This window comes from Anopheles gambiae, chromosome 2 (genome assembly GCF_943734735.2).
Source record: "Anopheles gambiae chromosome 2, idAnoGambNW_F1_1, whole genome shotgun sequence".
NCBI lineage: Eukaryota > Metazoa > Arthropoda > Insecta > Diptera > Culicidae > Anopheles > Anopheles gambiae.
Genome location: NC_064601.1, coordinates 81,057,514 through 81,082,149, shown reverse-complemented (window position 1 = coordinate 81,082,149; position 24,636 = coordinate 81,057,514). Strand labels below are relative to the sequence as shown.

The 24,636-nt window shown below is 40.5% G+C and overlaps 2 protein-coding genes and 1 long non-coding RNA gene across 3 annotated transcripts; 2 read left to right on the top strand and 1 right to left on the bottom strand.

Annotated features, from left to right (window-relative positions):
* Positions 1-10,075: 10,075 nt before the first annotated feature.
* LOC1274904 (ubiquitin-conjugating enzyme E2 N) lies at positions 10,076-14,160 on the top strand. Its single transcript, XM_061641789.1, has 2 exons — positions 10,076-11,961; positions 12,804-14,160. Exon 1 carries the CDS (start codon positions 10,730-10,732, stop codon positions 11,186-11,188), a length of 459 nt encoding a protein of 152 aa, XP_061497773.1. The 5' UTR covers positions 10,076-10,729; the 3' UTR covers positions 11,189-11,961; positions 12,804-14,160.
* On the bottom strand, positions 13,964-14,591 carry LOC133391110 (uncharacterized). Its single transcript, XR_009764593.1, has 2 exons — positions 14,256-14,591; positions 13,964-14,218 (listed from the first exon to the last, which is right to left on the bottom strand). It is a non-coding gene; the product is annotated as an uncharacterized LOC133391110 (long non-coding RNA).
* Positions 14,592-20,896: 6,305 nt separating this feature from the next.
* Positions 20,897-22,878, top strand: LOC1274902 (chymotrypsin-2-like). Its single transcript, XM_314095.3, has 4 exons — positions 20,897-21,526; positions 21,601-21,699; positions 21,768-22,062; positions 22,128-22,878. Exons 1-4 carry the CDS (start codon positions 21,168-21,170, stop codon positions 22,287-22,289), a joined length of 915 nt encoding a protein of 304 aa, XP_314095.3. The 5' UTR covers positions 20,897-21,167; the 3' UTR covers positions 22,290-22,878.
* Positions 22,879-24,636: the final 1,758 nt, after the last annotated feature.

Here is a 24,636-nt window from a genome sequence, read left to right as displayed (position 1 = left end):
AACGACCATTACTCAAATCTCACTTGCTTCAGTACTGGTGGTTTCCGTTGGAGTTTAGTATTTAAACAATCGTATCGCCGTTCTAGTTCTATCGATGCATAACTTCAATGCGAAACCATACAACAGTACAGAGGAAATGAGAAAGCTCTCCTCCAAGCGATGAAGCTCAACTGGTTGGGGTATCCTACCAACAGAGAGCGCCACCAGCTTTTTTGCTATTTTTAGAATGCATGAGTCGTTTGCCGTCTGCTAAACGAAGTCTTTCTATATTCCGTTTAGGTAGAGAACTTGAGTCGTTTAGAAGCCGTTTAGTGGATTTGTGGCACTTGGGTGGTGTCGATACCCACGTAACTTACCACACGACCTTTCATATATTTTTTTGCTCGGAATGTTTGAAGGGTATATAGGCCATGAATAGACGAAGTTAGGCAATACACATAGCAAAAAAAGAACAGCTATATAATGATGAGTTATGAAACGCCATATTATGGGCGAATCAGTAAAGCTTTGGAGCTTTCGTTTTTTTTATGCATATTTGATTGTTCAGTCGTTTAAGCTTAATCTGTAGCGCTTGGGAACTGGCATAAAACAGCACAGTGTATGTTCCAGCTGGGTAAATTAAGTCCTTTTAACTTTCAATTTCAAACGCTGAGAGTGAAATGAACATCCACAATATGCATACCATCTTTTTCCGATAACCCAAGTAGCACAATCCTGTTAAGAAACCGTTAAAAGTATGCCTAAAAGTATTACTTTTAGCTTTCCATACAGCAGTAATTTCAGGGCTTAAAACACTGCGTAACGCTTTCCTGGCTTCGTCAATGCTTCGTTAAAAATTAAAATTTTGCCGGTATTTTTAACGAAAAATATCAAACTCAACGAACAAATCGACAGAGATGGCTGTATTGCTCTTTCTCATTCTATATGCATTTTCTAGATCTTCGTTAAGTTACAACAAAAGGTGTTAATATTTCATGGAATAAATACATAAATTCACCACAAATACTTTTATTCGACATTTCATCGTTTTGTCAATGCATATTGTTACTGTATCACATAAGTTTCTTTCATTCCATGGGTTTCTTCGATTATATCAGCATGGAGGTCAGCTGCAGCCGTGGACGAAAAACATGATGTCCAAACGCTATCCAAATCAAATATGCTGCGGAATATAAAACTTATGTAGCTCATGTGAAGATAATGTTAATATCGATATACTGACCTGTTATAAAATCATGATGACACACAAATTAAACAATAGCTGATAGAAATTGTCGCAGACGCTTGGTTTTGTTGCCATCTACACACAAGCTACACACACGAAGCTTGACGAACTTTTTGACATAAGAAATGGTATTCACATCATATATTATTCACATCTTCACATGTATTATTTGAAAATATGAAATATTTTTTTTTTTAATTCTTTTTTTACTATCACCGCAGATTCAAATAGAAGAATAAAGGAAAACACATAGTTTTCAAACAGTTAATAAAAAAATAGTTTTGTGTAAAAATAAATACGCATTATTACATAAATAAGAATGAAAAAAGATTTTCCGAATATTGAATAAATTGGAAATGGTTTAGATAAAATTTGAAAAACACTGTGTGTTATAGTAACCCGAATCGAAAAAAACGAGTGTAACGGAATACATCGTTATGATGTAACGCTGGAAAATGTCATATTCTCTTAAGAAACTCTATTTGATTTTTAAAGGCTTTAAAAAACTGTTAATAATCAAATAGAGTTTCTTAAGGCTACTTGGGAACCCGGTAACGAATGATAAAACATATGTTTGAGTAAATTCAGTTATAGAACATATAATTTCTATAAACTAGTGTTGTGGATGATAGGCAACCCCTGTTCTCACCGCGACAGTCGTCCTGTCGATGGTGGAGACCCAGGGAGGATGCCAGTGTGCGCAGGCACACTCCGGCGCATCCATAAGTACCACACGATTAGAGTGTGTGGAACAGCCGATAGAGCAGGAGCTCTCGGCAGGGCACGCGGCCCGTTTACTGTGGTTGTATATTGTTTTACATGTGAATATAAAACGTTCTGAAAGCCAAGCTCACTACACTAGTGAGTACAGGGAGGCCTAGACCGACAGCGGTTGTTGTGCCAAAGAAGAAGATAAAACGTTCTGTTTGTGCCGTGTAATACTTCAAAACTGTGTACTATTTCATTTGCTCGGATACAACAATTAGGCGCAAAAAATGAATCCAAAATAGTAAAAAATAATCCCATTTGCTCCATAGCTTACTTACTTACTTACTTATCCGGCGCTACAACCGCTTTGCGGTCTTGGCCTGCCTCAGAAGTGTCCGAAACCGCTCACGGTCTCGCGCCTTCGTCTGCCAGTCCGTTATCCCGGCCTTAATGGCGGACGCCTCCACGCCATCTTGCCACCTCAATTTGGGCCTACCACGCCTCCTCTGTCCTTGTGGACGGCCTAAAAAGACTTTACGGGCTGGGTCGTCCGTTTCCATGCGTATAACATGGCCAGCCCACCGGAGCCTGGCGAGCTTTATACGCTGTACGACAGTGAGGTCGCCGTACATCTCGTATAGCTCGTCATTATAGCGGCTCCTCCATTGTCCTTCCACACATACGGGGCCAAGTATCCTTCTGAGCATCTTCCTCTCGAACGCGGCTAAGAGGGTTTCGTCAGATTTGGACAGTGTCCATGTCTCAGAGGCGTATGTGAGTACTGGTACTATATAGGTACTATATAGTCCCAGCTTCGTCCGTCGCGACAGGTTCTTTGAGGTGAACTGCTTTTTCAGGCTGTAGAATGACCGGTTGGCAGCCAGCATCCTTGCGCGCAACTCAACTTCCATGCTGTTGTCGTTGCTGACCTTTGACCCAAGATAGGTGAATTGTGGGACGACTTCAAAAGTGCGTTCACCTATCTGCACGTCACGCCTACGTAGATTCTGATTATTTGTTGGCGGGCCCGCTGATGTTGCCACCATCAGTTTGGTCTTTGCCTCGTTTATCTGCAATCCGAGGTTCTCTGCCGCCTGCTCAATCCCTTGGTAGGCTTCTGCTACATAGGAGAGCCGCAGACCAATGATGTCTATATCATCAGCGTATGCCAGGATCTGGGTTGACTTATAGAAGATGGTTCCCGTAGTCTCCACCCTCGAGTCACGGATGGCTCTCTCTAGCGCCAAGTTGAATAGGAGACAGGCAAGCCCGTCCCCCTGGCGCAGACCCTTGGTGGTAGCAAAAGGTCCTGAGAGTTTTCCATCCACCCTAACCTGGCATGTGACGTTGGTCATAGTCATTCTAACTAGCCTTATCAGTTTGGCCGGGATTCCAAAAGAGCTCATAGCGTCGTACAGTTTTACCCTGGCTATGCTATCGTATGCGGCTTTGAAGTCTATGAAGAGATGGTATGTGTCGTTTTTGTATTCAGCCATCTTCTCCAAGATCTGCCGCATGGTGAAGATCTGATCAGTGGTTGATTTTCCGTTTCGGAATCCTCTTTGATAGTTTCCTACTATCTCTTCGACGTGCGGGACAAGGCGATCCTGAAGGATCAGGGAGAATATTTTATAGGCGGTATTCAACACCGTAATACCCCTGTAGTTGTTGCAGTCCAACCTATCTCCCTTCTTGTATATGGGGTAGATGATGCCGAGATTCCAATCACAAGGCATCGATTCGCTATCCCACACCTCAGTAACAATTTGATGAATCTCGTTTTCTAGTCGTGCACCTCCATTCTTGACCAGTTCGGCTGCAATTCCGTCGGTTCCGGGTGCCTTGTTATTTTTGCTCCATAGCAACGCCCATAAATAATGTTTAATTGAACTGGTAAAATATTCCCATAGCTTTCTGTCAATTTGCTCTAAATGCATCGAGCGATTTTCTTTCATGGACCTTGAGTAAAAGGGTGTGAAAGTTATATGAAATATATAAAGGAAATCGTCGCCATGAATGAAGGAAGCAAAGAGACGCTATGTAGACAGTGAATTTAACAAAAATCACTAATGTAGAAATTAGAAATTCGAATTTGTATATACCTCACACATACACCTTAACATCCTTACACATACACCTTTTCTATATGTACATCTTGTTTGTGCGATCACACCTAGGTTTAAGTATCTCAGGCAATACTGTCAAATAGAGATGTCATTCGTGATTGAGCGCTAAAACAGAAAACACGCAATTCTTCAGCCTTCAGTTAATTCTTCCGAAATTAAGAAAGATTACAATTCAGAAGTGGGATAAACCGTTTGTGCCGAAAAATGCTTACAAAAGAGGAACTTCTTTGTGCTTTGGAAGTTGCTAACATCGAAGTGCCTCCGAAAGCAACTTTACCACAACTACGCATGTTGTACGAGCAAAGTGTACCGAAAAACAAAATGGAGGAACAATCAACCCAGAATTTCATTCCTCAAAGAGTGTGTGCAGATGAAGACGAAGTGACGAACAATGGAAACCACGTTGCAGCAGCCGCCATCTTGATGAAAGACAAAGCTGCTCCGACATCTTCGACGCAAGGTGCTTCATTCGACGCAACTTCTCATCAATTGGAATTAATGGCGCTACGAGCAAAAATTATGGAAATGGAACAGCGGCAGACGTTTACGGATGGTCGATTGGTTCATCCCGAGGAGTTGAAACATTTGATACCGGAATTTTCTGACGGCCTCGGTATCAATAAGTGGATCAATACGATTCGCTACAATAGCGAATTACACCTGTTTCCATCTACGTTCGAATCTCGTGCCGTTTGCATCGAATCGCAAACCGCCTGCTTTGAATCACATGCCACTACGATCGAATGCGTGCACCCATGGTTGAATCGCGTGCCAGTACGGTTGAATCGCGTTCCACTATGGTAGAATCGTATGCCACTACGATCGAATCGTGTGCCGCTACCATTGGATTTCTGAAAGCAAGAGCATAGTGAACTGTTTGTTTACGTTTGCAAGCTATATCTTTCTTCGCCGACGGCATTTCGTTTGTAAAATAGTACTAATAAAAGGCAGTTATTCACTGATTACACGTAAAATCCTTGTTATCGACGAATATTGTGGTCCCTTGTTGATGGTAAAATCCTTGTGTTCAACTAATATTCGGTGTTCGTTGTTGATGGTAAAATCCTTGTTTTCAACCAATATTCGTGGGGTTTACCTATAATCAGAGAATAAATCCCATTTATTAGTATTTTACTAACTAAATGCCGTCGGTGAAGAAAGAAACAGCTTTCAAACGTAAACAAACAGTTTACTATGCTCTTGCTTTCAGAAATCCAATGGTAGCGGCACACGATTCGATCGTAGTGGCATATGATTCGACCATAGTGGAACGCGATTCGACCGCAGTGGAACGCGATTCAACCATGGTTGCACGCATTCAATGTTAGTGGCATGCGATTCAAAGCAGGCGGTTTGCGATTCGATGCAAATGGCACGAAATTCGAACGTAGATGGAAACAGGTGTATATGGATGGCAGGATCGCACGATGCTTTTATATGCAGGCAGTCGGTTGACTGGAGCAGCAAGCGAATGGTACAATGGCTTCCGTAACACTTTGAAGACATTCGACGAATTCGCTGACACAATTAAAAAGGCTTTTCCTGATCGCTGTAACGAAGCCGTTATTCATAGCCAATTAGCATCGGTCTACAAGAAAATTTCTGAGTCGTACACAAGCTATGTATACCGAGTAAATGCGCTGGGAATGTCAGGCCACGTGAGTGAGGAGGCTATCATAACTTATGTCATCAGAGGACTTTCTCGTGACCCTCTCTATGATAGCCTTGTGACCAAGGATTACCGCGATATTTACGACCTGATTGACAACATTAAGCGATATGAATCCCATCTTCTGTTGCGCAAAAACCCAGAACGCCGCAGCCCATCTCACATCAACACCATTTCCCCGAGACCGATTCCACCAAGACAAACGACGACAGAACCTCTTCGATGTTATAACTGCTCGAATCATGGACATCATTCATCGCAATGCACACAACCTCGCCGAGCTCCGGGTTCCTGTTTCCGATGTGGTAGCACATCACATGTCATTCGCAACTGTCCTGTCCCAGATAGACGTCAACTAACGGTTGCTGCGGTACAGGGCAACGACAATGAAACAGCGCATCTAGATTCTGGGGAAAATGGAAACTTCGTTCAACTTGAGGCCTATCAGGAGGTAAGTGTAGCTTTTAAGAGAAACAATGTTTGGAGCCCAGGGTTAATTATAACATCTCTTTTTGATTCCGGTAGCTCTAAAAGCTTCATAAATGAAGCCATTGTTCCGGTTACAAAACTAAGCGCTCCCCAACCAAGTGGATTTCGAGGAATAGGAAATGTGAATTTACAAACTCTTGGAACAGTACAGCTAAAACTTAGTTTTCGTAATCAAACATTCATTCACAATTTCTATATTTTACCAAAAAGCTACATGTCCCTATCCATGATAGTAGGGAGAGATTTGTTATCAGAATTTAACATCACACTCGCTCAATTCCGTAAACATTACAGCAAACTTATGCTGATGAATTTAAATAAAGATAAAATTCTGAACTTAAAAAAACCGGGTTTTTACCATAAGCTCCAAACGTTGGGTCTTTTACGTAGTTCGATCCAGGCTCCCTTACCAGAGGTATGCAAAGATTCGAAATTGTCCGATCCCAATATTTCTTCAAAATTCATTTCGATATCAGACAAATCTGAACATAAACAACAATATGACACAACTTTTTCTGAAATGTGTTCTATAAATATTAGCGATGAGGCTAGCACTATAAATGTTGGAGAACATCTTTCTAAAGAACAAGGCATTGCTTTAAGATCAATAGTGTCCAATAATTACATTAATTTTCCGGATAAACATATAATACCATCTGCTCATAAAATGCGAATTAGCTTAACTCATGATACTCCTATTTTCACAAAGCCTAGACGACTTTCTTTCGATGAAAGGAATAAAGTAAAAGTCATTGTGAAGGATTTATTAGAGAAAAATATAATAAGACCCAGTAACTCTCCTTATGCTTCCGCACTGGTACTCGTTAGGAAGAAAAATGGCGAAATTCGTAAGTGTGTCGACTACCGACCTCTTAATAAAGTAACAATCCGCGACAACTACCCGCTTCCACTCATAGAGACGTGCCTAGAACACTTGGGCAATAAAAAATTCTTTACGTTACTAGACCTAAAGAGTGGTTTTCATCAAGTGGCAATGGACGAGGATTCAATTAAATTCACAGCGTTTGTTACTCCAGACGGCCAGTACGAGTACACGCGTATGCCCTTCGGATTAAAAAACGCGCCAGCTGAATTTCAGCGTTTCATTAATACAATTTTGCGGAAATTCATCGAGAATGAAAAGCTGGTTGTATACATTGACGACATTCTCATAGCTTCTCAAGACTTTAAAGAACATCTTGAAATAGTTAGTGAAGTTTTGCATACTCTACGAAATAATGGGTTGGAGCTACGGCTTGATAAATGTAAGTTTGCTTACGATGAATTGGATTACTTAGGATACAAGGCCAATCATTCAGGTATATGTCCTAGCGATAATCATGTAAAAATTATCAAAAACTATCCTGTTCCTCAGAACACAAAACAGGTACAACAATGTTTAGGTCTTTTTTCGTTTTTCCGGAGGTTTGTTCCACATTTCTCTAGTATTGCAAAACCACTTACTAATCTTTTGAAAAACAATGTTCCATTTATTTTTGATGATGAGTGTAAAAAAGCATTTGAAACACTCCGAGATAAATTGATAGTAGCTCCGGTGCTTGCCATATACGACCCTAAACGCGAAACTGAACTTCACTGTGACGCAAGTTCGATAGCTTTTGGTTCTGTGCTTTTGCAAAAACAGGATGATGGTAGATATCACCTTATTTCGTATTTTTCCAAAACCACTTCGGCTGATGAAGCTAAATTGCACAGCTACGAGCTTGAAACATTGGCCGTTATATATGCGCTCAAACGTTTCCATACCTATGTACACGGCATTCCAATAAAGATAGTGACTGATTGTAATTCTCTGGTAGAAACGCTTAAAAAAAGAAATTCGTCCGCAAAGATAGCACGTTGGTCACTGTTCCTGGAGAATTATAATTACATTATTCAACATCGCCCTGGATTAGCAATGAGTCATGTAGACGCATTAAGCCGACTGGAACATTTGGCTGCCTTCGATGATGTTGATATTGACTTCCAAATACGTGTAGCTCAGGCTAGGGATCCGCTTATCCAAACTCTGAAAAAAGAGTTAGAGACGACGGATGTCGAAGGTTACCAATTACAAGACGGTATTGTATTCAAACGATCACCTTCTAATAGGCTAAAATTATACGTGCCAACAGAAATGGTTAATAATCTGATACGATCAATACACGAACAAATAGGTCATTTGGGAGCCGAAAAATGTTGCAACCAAATAGATCAGAATTATTGGTTTCCTAACAGAAAAACACGGATAATAAACTTTATAAATAACTGCTTGAAGTGCATTATTCACTCTGCTCCATCTAGAGTAAATAATCGGAACCTTCATAGCATCCAAAAAGAACCTTACCCATTTGATACCTTGCACATTGACCATTTTGGACCGCTACCTACATCATCTTTAAAGAAAAAATACTTATTGGTAGTAATAGACGCATTTACGAAATTCGTTAAATTGTATCCAACAACTTCCACTAGTACAAAAGAGGTGTGCAATGCTCTAAAACAATATTTCTCTTACTACAGTCGACCTAAAAGAATAATTAGCGATCGAGGTACATGCTTTACTTCAGCCGCATTTTCCAATTTCCTTTCTTCTCGCGGAATTAGCCATGTGTTGAATGCCACAGGATCACCACAAGCTAATGGTCAAGTGGAAAGGGTCAATCGCATTATTCGTCCCATATTGAGCAAATTATCAAATCAGACCGACCATGTAGATTGGGTGACCCATTTGCTATCTACAGAATACGCTCTTAATAATATCATTCATTCGTCCACTCGTTTTTCCCCTTCTATGCTATTGTTTGGTGTTAACCAACGAGGCCCTTCAGTAGATATATTGACCGAATATTTAGAAGACAAAAACAAAGCATTTTCAGATTTAGAAACTATACGTGCAGAAGCATCATTCAATATTTTAAAATCACAACAAAATAATGAGAAACAACATGCTAAACACCATCGCCCTGCTCCCGTATTCAATGAAGGAGAGTTTGTTGTAATTAAAAATGTAGATAACACACCAAATTCAAACAAAAAACTCATTGCCAGATATAAAGGTCCATACGTTATCCACAAACGTTTACCTAATGACAGATATGTTATACGTGATATCGATGGAATACAAATGACGCAAATACCATATGATGGAGTGTTGGAGTCGGACAAGTTGAGAAGATGGATAGTGCCTCTGGGGGGAGCTTGATCGGAATATGTTCATAAAGCTACACTTAAGATTAAGGGTAGGGCTATACATATGCAGGAAAAATTGAGGTCAATTTCTCGTCAGGATGGCCGAGCTGTAGAAATTAGAAATTCGAATTTGTATATACCTCACACATACACCTTGACATCCTTACACATACACCTTTTCTATATGTACATCTTGTTTGTGCGATCACACCTAGGTTTAAGTATCTCAGGCAATACTGTCAAATAGAGATGTCATTCGTGATTGAGCGCTAAAACAGAAAACACGCAATTCTTCAGCCTTCAGTTAATTCTTCCGAAATTAAGAAAGATTACACTAAGCACAAAAATCTGGTTGGCCACTTGACTATCGCTGCAAATGTTCGCTGTACGTTTGAACAGCTGTCACATTTATGCGCACGGTTAAGCCGCCAGCCGGTTAATCCGCCCCCGGATAATCGACGTTCTACTGTAATTGTTTAATGAATTTGACATTTCTTGGACCATTATCCGTGGATTCCATTAACCGGCAACAGTTCGGTCCCAAGCTGCCAGGATAATCGACGTTCTACTGTACTTCGGACATTGCGCCGACATGTCGATTTTGTCTAGGTGAAGCGTTTCTGTCAGTTGGGTATCGAATTTGCCCAGCTAAGCCCGGACCGGATTCGATCTTTCTTCGTCGAACGAGAACTTGTGTTCCGCTACTTGCGTTGAAAATTGTCATATCGATTTCGTGATTGTCGCGTCTCATTTCGTTGCTGGCGAAAGGAAATAAGAAAGACCGTCTGCATTCTGCATAGATTCTGTACCATCAAAATCCTTCTAGTTGTGTCGTCCTCGTGAAGCAATTCTCCCGTTAGGGCAGTAGTGCGAAGAGAAGTTCTCGAAGAACGATACCACCCGCTAACATTGTGTGCTTTTGCGTGAGGTTAAGCGGAGCACCCTACTGACAGCGCACGAACACACACACACACATACACACAGACCGCAGAAAGGCCCATTGTCGCTGTAGCAGCCCACTGTCAAATTGCTCGCTCGTTTCAATATAGGAGGAGGCGTACAGGCCGGGGCTAACACAGCCAGTGAAGGATACACGGTTGGTGCACGCAAGAAAAGTCTGGAAACGCGCTCCACTGTACACGGCACACGTACACGAGCACGGCCAAGCACACACACACACTTAAACCCGTAGCAAGCAGTGTTTTTCGCCGTCCGTGTGAATAGTAGCAGACGGACAAGGGAGAGCCCCCTTTGTGTCGCTCGCGTTGCGTGTGCGTGTGTGTCTGTCGCTGTGTGGAAAAGAAGGGAAGTTAAACAAATATGGCTGCTCTGCCCCGTAGAATAATCAAAGAAACGCAGCGCCTGATGCAGGAACCTGTCCCCGGCATCAGTGCCATACCGGACGAACAGAATGCCCGTTACTTTCACGTAATCGTGTTCGGCCCGGAGGATTCGCCGTTCGAGGGCGGTCTGTTCAAGCTGGAGCTGTTCCTGCCCGAGGACTACCCGATGTCGGCACCGAAGGTGCGTTTCATCACAAAGATCTACCACCCAAACATCGACCGTCTCGGCCGGATCTGTCTAGACATACTGAAGGACAAGTGGAGCCCGGCGCTGCAGATTCGCACCGTGCTGCTGTCGATTCAGGCGCTGCTGAGCGCACCGAACCCGGACGATCCGCTCGCGAACGATGTGGCCGAGCTGTGGAAGGTGAACGAGGCGGAAGCGATCCGGAATGCGAAGGAATGGACGCAACGGTACGCCAACGTCGACAACTAGATGCTGATTAACCAATTTTCCTTAAAACTACACACACACACACAGAATAACTTTTTTTAAGAAACAAAACGCAAAACAAATTGTAATGGTGAGCGGGCGGATTTAACAAGTACGAGCGTACCCGCAGCAACAGAAACCAGCAGCCTCAGCAACAGCAGCAGCAGCAGCAACTTTCCAGCTCCAGTTATCATCAATAATCCTCCCTTTGCCGAGTGTGTCCACAGAGGCAGAGCAAAACACTCTGTGGGAAAAGAAATAAAAGCTTGTGCGTGTGTATGTGTGCGAGTATGTGCGCGTGGTGTGTGTGTGTCCAAGAATGTGCGTGTGACTGGAGGAATTTATAAAAATTAGACAGCATCATCCAAGTAGCAGCTAAATGAACTGTCAAACATCTTAACCGCGGAACTATAACAACAAAAATAGAAGAGCCCACGACATAACGTACGAAGAATTATCTCCTGCTGCAGTTAGTCGACGGTGTGTGATAGCCATCGAGCATTGGCTTGCGAACCACGCGGCGGCACTTCCATGCCGTACGAGCTTGTTTTCGCGTCAACATTTAGTGCACTTGAATGCATGCGTGCGTGCGTGATTCTGTCCGTCTGCTCGGCTGCCGCACACACGCACACATAATCAACAACAGTATGTGGACAAGCAGTAACAATAAATCATAACAAAGCTCGACTCCCTTTGGCGATGGAAAGCCTCACACTATGAACGAAACAATGGCATCGGATAATGTGGCGGTGGCGCGAGGAAATGTTCACCTTAAGGTAAATACACTAATCGATTCTATCGACTGTTGGTGTAGTGTTGCTTTCATAGCCATGAGCATGGACCGGAGAGAGTGGGAGGCGAAGTTAGGGGAATAGAGTACGGGTCATTTGTGATGGGGGGAGAGAGTTTGGTGTTGAGTCTGTCCTTGGCGAACCAACGACAACAAAGAACAAATAGGCGTTCTGGAACTTTCGAATTTTAAATAGTGGCGTTAGCTTTTTATGCATTGCAGTGAAATTAATTGTTAGTTTGCGAAGAAAATGAATTGCTTTATTTGTTTGAAACTTATCTGTTGTTCGATTGGCTTATTCTCATACACAGTACAGGCGTAGGTTTAAAAACAGCGTAAATATCCATGAACCAACATAACGCATTGCGGTTGACCGTTTGTCTATGGCGTTTATTCACGTTTGCAATCCAATTAAACACGCCAAAGCATGGCACAAATATAGCACGCTATAATGGATGCATGCTGTTGCTCATCAACGGCTAGTAGAGAAGTAGAACGATCGTAGAGGCAACACCTGCGGTACGTGCATGGTGGAAGGAAGACTTATACGAGTTTGAAGCATCGAAAAGAATTATCTACCCCATCGGATTGTAAAATAAGTAACGGACAAATACACACACACACACACACACACTGGGCTTCAGTCAAGGGGCCATAAGGTCCTAGTATAGAGCTAGTAGTAGTGAAAAAGGAATTTAATATTTAAAGTCACCGGGACATAAAAGAAGGATCAAAGAAAAGAGAAACATACATATGAGTCAGGCTTTTTAAATGCTCAATAATAATATTGTTTGATTAATTTTTATTATTTTTATTTTCTCATTCTAGATGGCTAATTGCAGCTTAAGAATGAAGCGAAAAACATAAAATTTCCCAACGACTACAACATGTTGTGGGCAGTGTCAAAGAGGAGTAACAATTATCCGATGGAAATTCAACAAAGGTGAACAACGAGTGGTGCTGTTAATCAGGAATGGTCAGGACCCAAGTCGAAAATTTACTGCTGTCAGCTGTGCTTAGATATCAATAAAATTTAATGTGCTAGTACACAATGAATGTGCAATGCCCGCAAATCATCAATCGATCCGAGCGAACGACGGGATAGGTTGAAGGAAAAGTAGACTAAAAAAAGATGTGTCAGCATGCAATTTTCAACAAGTCACGATAAAAGCAACATCGTTCCCGTTTTTTTTTCGTTCCTCTCCTACCCATTGTATCTGTAACGTGAAGTTATTTGATTAGCTGTAGCTCGAATCTTCTAGCAATATTACGGTTTTTAATTGGTTGAATACAGCTTCGACAGTAGACATTTTCTCCACTATTCTTCTCTTCAACACGAGCATGATTATGTTGTCTGGCATGTTTGCTAAATTGAAAACATTTGCGATAACTCAAGCATAACTCAACATTTTAGGGCGATTTTGCTTTAAGTAGAATAGCAAACGAAAGAACGTCCAGAAAAAAGGATTAAATTACACTTATGGCAACATAACATATACGCCATTTGCAGTGATCTAGGAGACGAAAAAGGAATAAATGAACTAACCAAAAGTGCTGCCTCCTGACACTGTTTAAATGATTTAAAACAAAATCCTTCAGTCAATGCCGTAGCTCGATATTCTGCATGATTGCACATGCCCCAACACAAACATACCACGGTTACAAGCACGTACAATTAGTTCAGTTATTGATGAATAGCTGCTGCAAATGGAACGAAACAAAAGAAAGTTTGCGCGTACTGCTGCAACACTTTCGAAACAACTCACTGCAAACGCATTATAAAAACAACTCGTTCGTGAATTGGTAGGTCAAACGGAATTAAGAATATCACTGTAAGAAGGGACGCGAATGTACTGATAGGAAACTGCGGAGGGAAAAGGGAACTGTGAGATAATCTACGAACTGAAAAAATGGCTAAAGCACACGTACGAACAACATCTCTATGGGAGAAGGGGAACGGGAATGAGATCCGAGGATAGAAACCCACTGTGCTATCGTATGATATAAGAGAAAGTAATTATGATCACCAAGAAACGGCATTCAATTCGCAAAAACAAACTCTATTTCACAAACTACACTAAAAAACAAAAAAGAACAAAAAAAAAAGAAACACGCAAACACATTCTACGGAAAACAAACAGTTGTATATTAGAATGAGGATTATAAATAATTGAATGAAAACCTACACCGAAAGTGTATTGTGTATCGAAAGTGTAATGAGAGAAAATGTTGAGAAAACACAGCTTTGTATCGGGTAGTATTGGGGATTTAATATTTGACCTTCAACAGTCGGAATTCAACTAATAGCATGGCTAATCGATATTCGAAAATATTCACTATAGAAAAACAAAAAGATTTTGTCGTGTGTAACAAACATGCCAACTAACTGACACAAAGTTAATTGTTGGCAAGCAATCAAAGGTCAACTAATGAGTACAGACTGGATCATGATTTTTACACGCGGGAAATACTATCTTGAATTGTGTTATCAGAATCGGGATTCGAAAGATTTCCTAGAATGATTCAATCGGAGCGGATCCCATTTGAAGGATTCGAATCGGATCGAATCCTTTTACAGGTGCTATTGCGACTGTGGTTCTATTGCTATTTGATTGCAATAAGTGTTGAAAAACGCGGTGGATTTTTTAGAGAAAACACTTTATTTACTGTGGTATGAGGTTAAATCAAAAAATTAGTCCACATGTACCGATTGTCGAATTTCAACTCACTAGTTAGGAGCGGACCAATCCTCCTCCTTATCTCCTAATTTACCGTTTTTATCCTCCCTCTCACTCTCTTCTCTAGCGTTGTGACCTGACAGACTGTTGAGCACTCACGAGTTTCCAACAATAAGGATATAACTTGAATTTCAAATATGATTCTTTATTGGGATTTGATCGCGACTCGATTACTACCTAATAGGAATTGCGAATGAATCCCAGGTAGAATTATTGGGAATTGTTTTGATGAATCTCATTGAGAATCAATCAACGTGCCAATAGTTCCGAATGAATCTAGACAGTAAAAACATTTTTTTAATTACATTTTGGCTCTAGTGGAACGTTCATATTTGAAGTAATGGGGTTTTACGAGAAAATGGAAGCAATTTTCATCGATAATAATAATCAATGAAAATCGATGAATAATCGATGAAAATCGCATATGCAAATTCAATGAACTCTGTGTAAGTCGATTTTCGTTGAATGAAGCTCAACAAACGGAAGCTGTTTTTTATAAGTTTTCTATAGTCTATTAGGAAAAAAACACAAAGCCAACATTCAAAGATTGGAATCCTTCCTAGGATTCGTATTTCTCATCAACTTTCTATCATGATACTCTGGAACAATATTCCCATTCGGAATTATGAAAGTTGCTCTGATTTTATCATTTTATTTAAATAAGATGATGAAACTCTTCTTTGCTGCTACTTGGAGTGTCATAGCGCAACACACACTAGAGCTAACTAATATCACACTATCATTTCGTGTATTGACTCAAAAATGAAGCCGTAAGATTTGGATTGATGATCAATTCAACCAAGACGACATACCTACTTGACAGAGGCTCGAAAAGGCCCAATTGGGAGGCAGCGTATGAGTTGACGGCGGCAATATCGAGATCGAGAGTTTTGTACCCTTGAATATCTTCAATGTCAATAGAATTTCTAATAAAACCTGCTACAAGATAAGATCAACCTTCCTTAATACCAGTGTATTTCACAGCTTTCAGTTTTATGTATATGAATACATTTCATTTTTTCTGCATGCTCTGAATGTTTCTACTTTCTATGTAAAGTTTTCTTAAACTAGCTTGTTTACAGTTCTAAACATTATTTACATCAATCATCACTTCTACTCTTATTCGGTTCCGTCAGGTACCTAGACGGGGCCCCAGGCGACCGCCTAGTCCGCCTACCGTTAGATCCGCCGCTGCATACAAAGGAATGCGGAACATGAGGATGTGTATATATATATATACACTCTACACTCACGGCTCCGCATCAATGGCTGCGAAGCCGGCATCGGGCCCATCGTTCCGGAGCCGGCGACGAAACAACGGCTCCGGACCAACGGCTCCACACTAACGGTTCAATAGAGACATCATTGTATGATAGCGTACTGAAAAATGAATATATATTCTCGCACGTGTGGAAGCTAACACACGATACGATTGCAGTATTGACATGCATGACGTTGTGTAGCATTCGTTAGTCTCGTCTTTCTTAACAATATTCAAAACTAATCGATATTTTTTTGATAAATTCTTTTAAACATGACCTACGTTATTTACGGATTTCCTCGATAAGAAACTTCATTGAAAAAGTTCTTTTGGTCCTTTGTGTTAAAACCGGCTCCGGAGTCGTTGGTGCGGAGCCGACTCCGGAGCCGTTGGAGCGGAGCCGGCTCCGGAGCCGTCGGAGCGGAGCCGGCTCCGGAGCCGTCGGAGTTGAGCCGGCTCCGGAGCCGTCGGAGCGGAGCCGGCTCCGGAGCCGTTGGTGCGGAGCCGGCTCTTGAGCCGTTGGTGCGGAGCCGGCTCCGAAATTGCCTGGAGCCGGTCGGAGCCGGCTCCGGCTTCGGAGCCGTTTTGCCCATCACTATTAGGCAGCAATAGCTAGAAGACAGGAGTGGTCGTGCTCAGGCCATTTTTGTTGCAGAACTCGGTGTTACTGATATGAGATATACATATATATATATATATATATATATATATATATATATATATATATATATATATATATATATATATATATATATATATATACGCTCCGCATCCTCTTATCGAGGAAATCCGTAAATAACGTAGGTCATGTTTAAAAGAATTTATCAAAAAAATATCGATTAGTTTTGAATATTGTTAAGAAAGACGAAACTAACGAATGCTACACAACGTCATGCATGTCAATACTGCAATCGTATCGTGTGTTAGCTTCCACACGTGCGAGAATATATATTCATTTTTCAGTACGCTATCATACAATGATGTCTCTATTGAACCGTTAGTGTGGAGCCGTTGGTCCGGAGCCGTTGTTTCGTCGCCGGCTCCGGAACGATGGGCCCGATGCCGGCTTCGCAGCCATTGATGCGGAGCCGTGAGTGTAGAGCCGTTAGTCCAGAGCCGGCTACGGAGCCGTTGGTGCGGAGCCGTGGGTGCGGAGTCGGCTCCGGAGCCGTCGGAGCAGAGCCGGCTCCGGAGCCGTTGGTGCGGAGGCTGCTCCGGAGCCGTCGGAGCGGAGCCGGCTCCAGAGCCGTTGGTGCGGAGCCGGCTCCGGGAAAAAGTCGGAGCCGGCTCCGGAGCCGTTGGTGCGCTCCGAAACGCCCATCACTACTGCCTAAGCATATCGCACCCAACTCCGTAGGCAGGCATCTGGAGCATTTCGTCCCAGAAATATATTGAAAATGAGTAATTACTGCTTTTTACTGCTTGAAGTTACCACCTAAATACGTGTTCAGCGTAGAAAATAAGCATTCAACGTCGAAGTAAAATTGTTTTGTTTTTAAAGTAAATACGCAAGGACTTAGGATGCGGGACCCATGCAGTGTTGCTGAAAATCGAAGAACAACAGGATTCAATTAGAACCACAAAGCGTCTTCCCGTAAGAAATTACGCAAGCCATTTTCTAAGAGTCGATCAACAGGCCGAGTTTCTGCAGTTTATGCGCCAGCAAGAGATCATGTGGAACCCTATCGAAGGCTGCATTAAAATTAGTATAAATGCATCAAGCTACATGCCACGATCCATACATTTTGTAGTAGAACACCTAACCGTTCCATCATTACATGTTTTTCTTTGCATTGGGCTTCATAAAAGCTTCCCATAAACTCATTACTTGAAGTCCAATGTACGATGTTTCAATGCGAAATATCAACTGCTAAAAGTAATTCCATATTCACCATCGTCGATCAACTAACATTGCATCGTTTTAGAACACTGGGCCTCATCGCGAACGAAAGTCGATAAAATTTATCCGATCGGTTAATTTGCTCGAATCCACCGGTGGAATTTATTTTCCACCGGTGGATAATTTTCTCCACCGGTGGATAACTCTTTCCGATTCGAGTAGCCATTGATTTTGCCTATCTGTCAATCACACTTTTGTTTACATTTAGAGGTGTTGTTTTGCGGAATGAATAAAATAGTAAATTTTGCTTATTTACGGACCATCTAGTGAAGAATCCACACCAGGCCTTAGACAGTACTGACTGTAGGCCTATTCAAACAATCCGGGTAAAGTGTAAAACAGGTTGTAGGCTGAACAAGTCTAGTTGAAACAAAATCGTATGAACTGGAGGACGAGGTTTGAATCCTTTCTGAGCTTGCCACCTTCACTGACGCTTGTCCTGTGCCATATACCATGTGCGTCCATCAACTCCAGCCACCGCGAACGTTGGATCCGTGAACGTCCGTTTTTTACGCCCTCGTGCAAAAATATATTGAAACAACGCGGTACACTTATTCCATGCAATAAGGAGTGTCCGAAATCGCTCACGGTCTCTCGCCCTCGCCAGTCCATTATCCTGGCCTTAATGACTGACGCTTCCAAGTCATTTGGCCACTTAAATTTAAACCTACTACGCCCTCTCCGCAATTGCGGATTTAACCGTAAGCGGACTGATTGGCCGCAGGAGGCTCCGTGGATATAAAGTCCAGCATATATGGTGTGTACAGTAGTCTCATCGTGGACCTCCATGAACGATAGAGGCTCCATGGACGAAGAGACTCAAAGACTACAGGGGCCCATATATGAGGGATTCCGACCAATACCCCCCACTCCCCCAAGAAAAAAATTAAAGTGTATTTGATTCAAAGCTAAGAGATGAAATCTCCCCCCACCCCCTCTCCCTGCACAACACCTGGGACGATCGTTTCCATGCCTTGAACAAGGACCGTCCACTGAAGACTGGCGAGCTTGATACGACAATGAGTGTGCTTCCACACGTACGATGATGATTGCGTCAGATTTGATAATAATAAAATAACTACGTTAAAATTGTAATGTATGTGATTCAGAAGAGAAGCTATTCAAGTGTACATATTCGTTTAAATGGATGAACACAAAAAAAATCATTGGATGACGCGTTGGTCACGAGGCGTGGAACTTAGCGATGTGTGTATCAATCCGAACATTCCCGGGTTGTATCCATCCATAAGCGACCCCGAGGTTTTGGGGATAGTCCGGAAGGTACAAGTAGGCACAACACCTTCGATAGGAGCAAGACAACGCAAACGATTCCGATCGGAACTCGCCGCTCCAACGGATATGAGTTGCTTATAATTTCTTGTACCTAGTGATAATACTGGTCTTCCTAATCTCGTTGCATTTACGTGTCGGAACCGATTCTAACATGCCATAAGGCCATAACATAAGGTTGGATAAAAGAGAAGGATTAGCAGAAAAGGATTTTTTTGGTTTCTTATTTCTTAGCTTGAACTATAAAAACTAGATACCTGTTATAAACCTAAATTTATGTGTTATTATTAAAAAAACAGGTAAATTTATATTTTCTAAAAAATAATATTTTGACTAAATCGAGTGATAAAACATCTTAAATAACTCAAACAGCGATAAAACATCCTTTTTTGCGAGCTGTGAAACATGTTTTTTAATATTATTTAGTTTTCCACTGTTATATCAACTGGGGTGGAGCAGTAGATATGGCTATCCGACTGAAATGGTTTTTTTTATATGAAGTTTTCAACTGCATATCCCACTGCTCGACTTTTTAACCACGTTGCTATGGCGGCAAACACTATTCCACTCCACTGCCAAACCGATCGGTTAGCGAAGATTCTGATTGAGAAAACGCAATTGGATAACATTGGAATTTTGCTAACCGATCGGCTAAATTATCCACTGCGTTATCGACTATCGTTCGCGATGAGGCCCACTGTCCAGATATATGTTCTGTGATTTCATTTACTCGTTCTCGCAATCGTTTGTCAATCAAATATTGTTCCGATTCACGTGTAATAATGTGTAATGTAGTACGTAATTGGTCGTGCTATGAAGACTACTGGTCTCATACGCAGAATGTATAGAGCTACGGGTTATAGTTCTTGTCTTTAGTCTCTCTTTTGCTGTCTGGTCCGTTTTGTTCTTGAATATTATACCTGTATTGTTCGGTTTCCATCTCAGTCAGTGTGGTTTTCCAATCCGGAACGCGTCCAACTGTATTTTAGGCGTAGAATATGTTTGAATGTGTAATGGTTTGGTTTTTTTTGCTATATTTCATTTAATATTAATGAGAATATGACTTATCGTACACCAAAACAAAGGATATCCATTTTCCCAGCTTTTTAGCCTGCAAAATGTATTGAAATAATGAATTAAATGCATTTCCCTGCTTACCATTATTTTTTCACCGAGAGAGTGGGAATCGCAAGGAAATGTATTTAATTTATTAATTAAATATGTTTTAAAGCCCATACAAATGGGGAATTGAATATCCTTTCTTTTGGTGCACGATAAACCATATTCTGATTAAAATTTATTGAAATATAGCAGAAATTTATTATCCTCTCCCGCACTCTTCAGACGTACACGGTATGCCCGTAATGGTCCTTTTGTGAGCTGTTTGCGTCGATTTAATGAATGTTATTATGACTAGTTTGGTTTTAACCTCTCTATCTCCTCTATCTGTTCTGCTTCTGTTCTGCTATCCTTTATGAATCCTGCCCGTATGAATGTGCAATTTGCGTACCTGTGAGTTTAGTTTAGTTTTATTAGGTTAGCTTAATGTTTAGTGTTAGTCATCGTAATTGAAAGAACGAAATATAACGTAATTGAAAAAAATAAATCTACTCTCCAAAGTTTGATGCAAAAGAAGATCAAACACGATCTTTTCCAAACACGATCGTAGCGGGAACGATCAAATCGGTTTTCAAAAATGACAAAATGTCTAGTTTGATGTTTTGCCAAATGATTTCGCATTATAAAACAGCACATTCTTGAAATAAATCAATGCAATCGTTGTTTCTAGGTAACTGCAGCTAACGTCCCTCTTCGATCGAGGTCGAAGAAATGTGACTAGATGGAGAATAAACTCAACAAAGCCGGTTACAAAACATGTTTAAAGATACAAAGATAAGACTAATAAGTACAACACTAGCACCAATAATACTATTCTTATCACATTACGAGGTTGGAAACCCATAAATTTTACTACAGGGAAAACTATTTCAACAAAACATACAATGTCAACAGAAGAATGCAGCTTACAAGAAAGTATAAAATGGTTTAATTCAGTATCAAGGGGCATTCAGTGTTGGTTGGTTGTTTTAGTAACCGAACAGTTACATGCTAAATCATACACAATGCAAATCAGTGCTACCGTGTTCATATTGGTTCTAGTACTAGGGCATAGGGAAGAAGTTAGTGGTGCCACTATTGCTGATCGTTTATCTCCAATGGCACTCATTATCGGTGGCACTGATGTTGAGGATGGGAAGGCACCATATCTAGCTGGTTTGGTGTATAACAACTCTGAAACATATTGTGGTGGCTCGATTATAGCCGCTCGATGGATCTTGACAGCAGCTCACTGTGTAACAAAGTAAAACAGTTCGCTAACGTCACATACATTTATATTAATTAATTGTTTCTGTTGTGATGATTTCGCTTTTTCAGCGTTAATGTCACAAATTTAACTGTAGTACGGGTGGGAACAAATGATAACTATAAAGGTGGATCAATGTACCAAATCGATCGTGTTATACCACATGAGCGGTGAGTTAGAATATTAAATTAATAACGAATCCCGTTTTACATTGATCTAATCGTGATTATTTTAACAGATACAGTGCTATAACATTCCGCAATGACGTTGCGCTACTTCGTCTGAAGACCCCAATAAAATTTGAAGAACACGTTGAGAAGATAGAACTTAACGAGGAGCTCGTTCCGATTAATGCTACACTGACAATTGTTGGATGGGGATTCGTTGGATGGAACAAAGAAAACCCAAAACGAACTCAAGTGATTAAAGTTCAACATATTGGTCTAAACCGTTGTCGAAAGATGGCAAACGGTAGTGCTATTTACCCTGAACATCTGTGTACTTTTTCTAGAGCAGGGTATGGTCCGTGCAAGGCAAGTAAAGAATTTATGGAAAAATCTATATATGCGTATCTAACACCTTTGTCTTCACATTTTAGGGCGATTCTGGTAGTCCTGTGGTATGGAAAGGGAAACAGGTTGGCGTAGTCAGTTGGGCAATGGCGGGCGTGTGTGCAATTGGATTACCTGATGTACAAGCCAGCATTAGGTACTTCTATGGTTGGATTACGAAAACAATGGCAGCTAATAGTGGTCATTGAAATCTACAAAACTGATATCAGATGTTAGGCAATGACTGTATCAAATGCGCTCTTGTAGAGGTAAATGATAATAACTTTGCAACCCCCTTTATTGGCTATAATATGGTAAAGTAAATCTATGATGCCATTAAGCAATGAAACCCATGGGACTCAATTAGTGATCCGAAAATAATATTCATATACAGGGGAGCGCCGTTTATCCGGGTACCTTTTATTCGGCCATCCGTTTATCCGTGCTCTTGAGAAATGACAGTTCAATACAAAGGTGACATTGCGTTCTGAGGTGGATATTTAAAAATTCGGTTATCATAGCACATGGGCATAAAAAACATACAATACATTGCAAATTTCAAACATTCTCATTGGAAAAACATGCAGTTAATAAAAACTGGGTAATTTTTATCAAAACATACGATTAATTTCCAAAAAAACATAAGGAATTTGTGATTAAATATATCATTTGACTCATTATCCGTGTTATTCGCATATCCGGGCGAGGTCAAGTCCCGATGACCCCGGATCATCGGCGCTCCACTTTATATTATTTGTCATAGGTTTCACTACAGAAAAATATAACAATTAAAAATGATTTAAAGTGCTGATGCAACTCTTCAGAATGCGAAAGGGAGAAATTATTTAACCAACGGTATAACATAAGTGAATAGCCCCAATTACTCGGTCTCGATCGTAACTCGATCGGCAGTAATAAATAAAAAAATCACACATCATCGATTAATTGTTGTACGAGGTTTCCCTTCTTAAGGTTTCTACCTTATTACTCTTATATACTACCTTATTACTACTACTACTTAGATTATCACTGTATTCAGTGGCGAATTGATCCTGTTACTGGCCAAAAACAAGAAAAAAACGTAATTTATATTCCAACGTATTCCAACTGAATTGGAGGCTTCTATCTTTGATATACGTAATGAATGCAAAATGAAATGAATGCAATATTTGATAAAAATTAACTTAGCTTTTCTAACTAACTAACGATATCGATTAATAAATTGGCTCAACTCATAGCTTTTGTTATGTTTTATTGTTTTAAAGTTGACACCATTTTTCCCTTTAAACAAATTTGTTTAGTACTTTAAAATTGTTTATAATTGTTTATATTTTTAGTGTAGTTCCTTTTGTCTAAAATTGATTTAATAATGATTCGTATAATTTAGATTACTCAGTGTTGCCAGTGTTGTTTTCTATGGTGTCGGGTACTCTGTAACGGTTTTTATACTACTACTCTTTGTTTACTGATGTAAAATATACGTTTTATGTTTTCTACTTCAACTCTACTTCAAGTTCTACTTCTTCTTCCTAGAATCTGACAAATCGCGATGAATCTGACAAATCGAATTGAGGTGTATCTGCCCGGTATGGTAAAGCCTGGTATGGTAAAGGGAAAAGAACTCGATATCGGCAGTCTTTAAGCGATCGGTAAGACTAATGAAGGTTCTGCTGAAGCGTTCAACTGAAAGGTTGAATGAGAGATTCTCAACTGGAGAGTTTATGAAGATGAACATTTGCTTACTTATAAGCGTTGCGAAGGTCTTATTAGCAGTTTCCCACTTAGAGATCTTAGAGCCCATAGCGGCCACTTTGTTTGCGTAATGGTTGTTAATTAAAACCACCATCATATGTCTCTGAAAGGATTTTTCTCGACTTAAAATGGCATTTGCGATACGATTGTGTTTTTCTTATAGCTAAGTCATAAATATTTAACATAGCTTTGCAATCGTATGTGGCTTTAAAATATATAAAGAATAGGAATCATATTTATTAGCTACATTAACGGATAAGATCATGATTTGGATTTTGAAAAGTTATGAGTAAATATTGTTTATTTTGTTTAGTCATACCGATCTATACAGGCTTTCTAGACTTATGAAGAATCACACAGCTGGATACAGTCAGTCCAAAAAGTATTCGTCTAGCTAAATATTTTGCAGAAAAAGGCGAATTATGGCCGCAATAAGCATGGGGTGGTAAAAGTAATCATGGGGTTTGATAAAGGGACCATCAATTCACACGTTTTGCTAAAAAAAGCATTTACAGGGTTTCCCACGATTTATTGGTCAGTTCCCATGATTTTTTGGTGGGTTCCCATCAATTTTTGGTGGGTTCCCATAGATTTTTAGTTTTTTCCCATAATTTATTGGTATCTTCCGATTGGATATCAATACAATTGGACCAACAAATTCTGGGAGACGGCCAAAAAATCGTGGGAACGCACCAAAAAAATATGGGAACCCACCAAAAATTGCTGGGAACCAACCAATAAATCGTGGGAAACCCTGTAAATAGTGCAATATCAATCTAAATACATAAAAAACTAAAAAAAAGT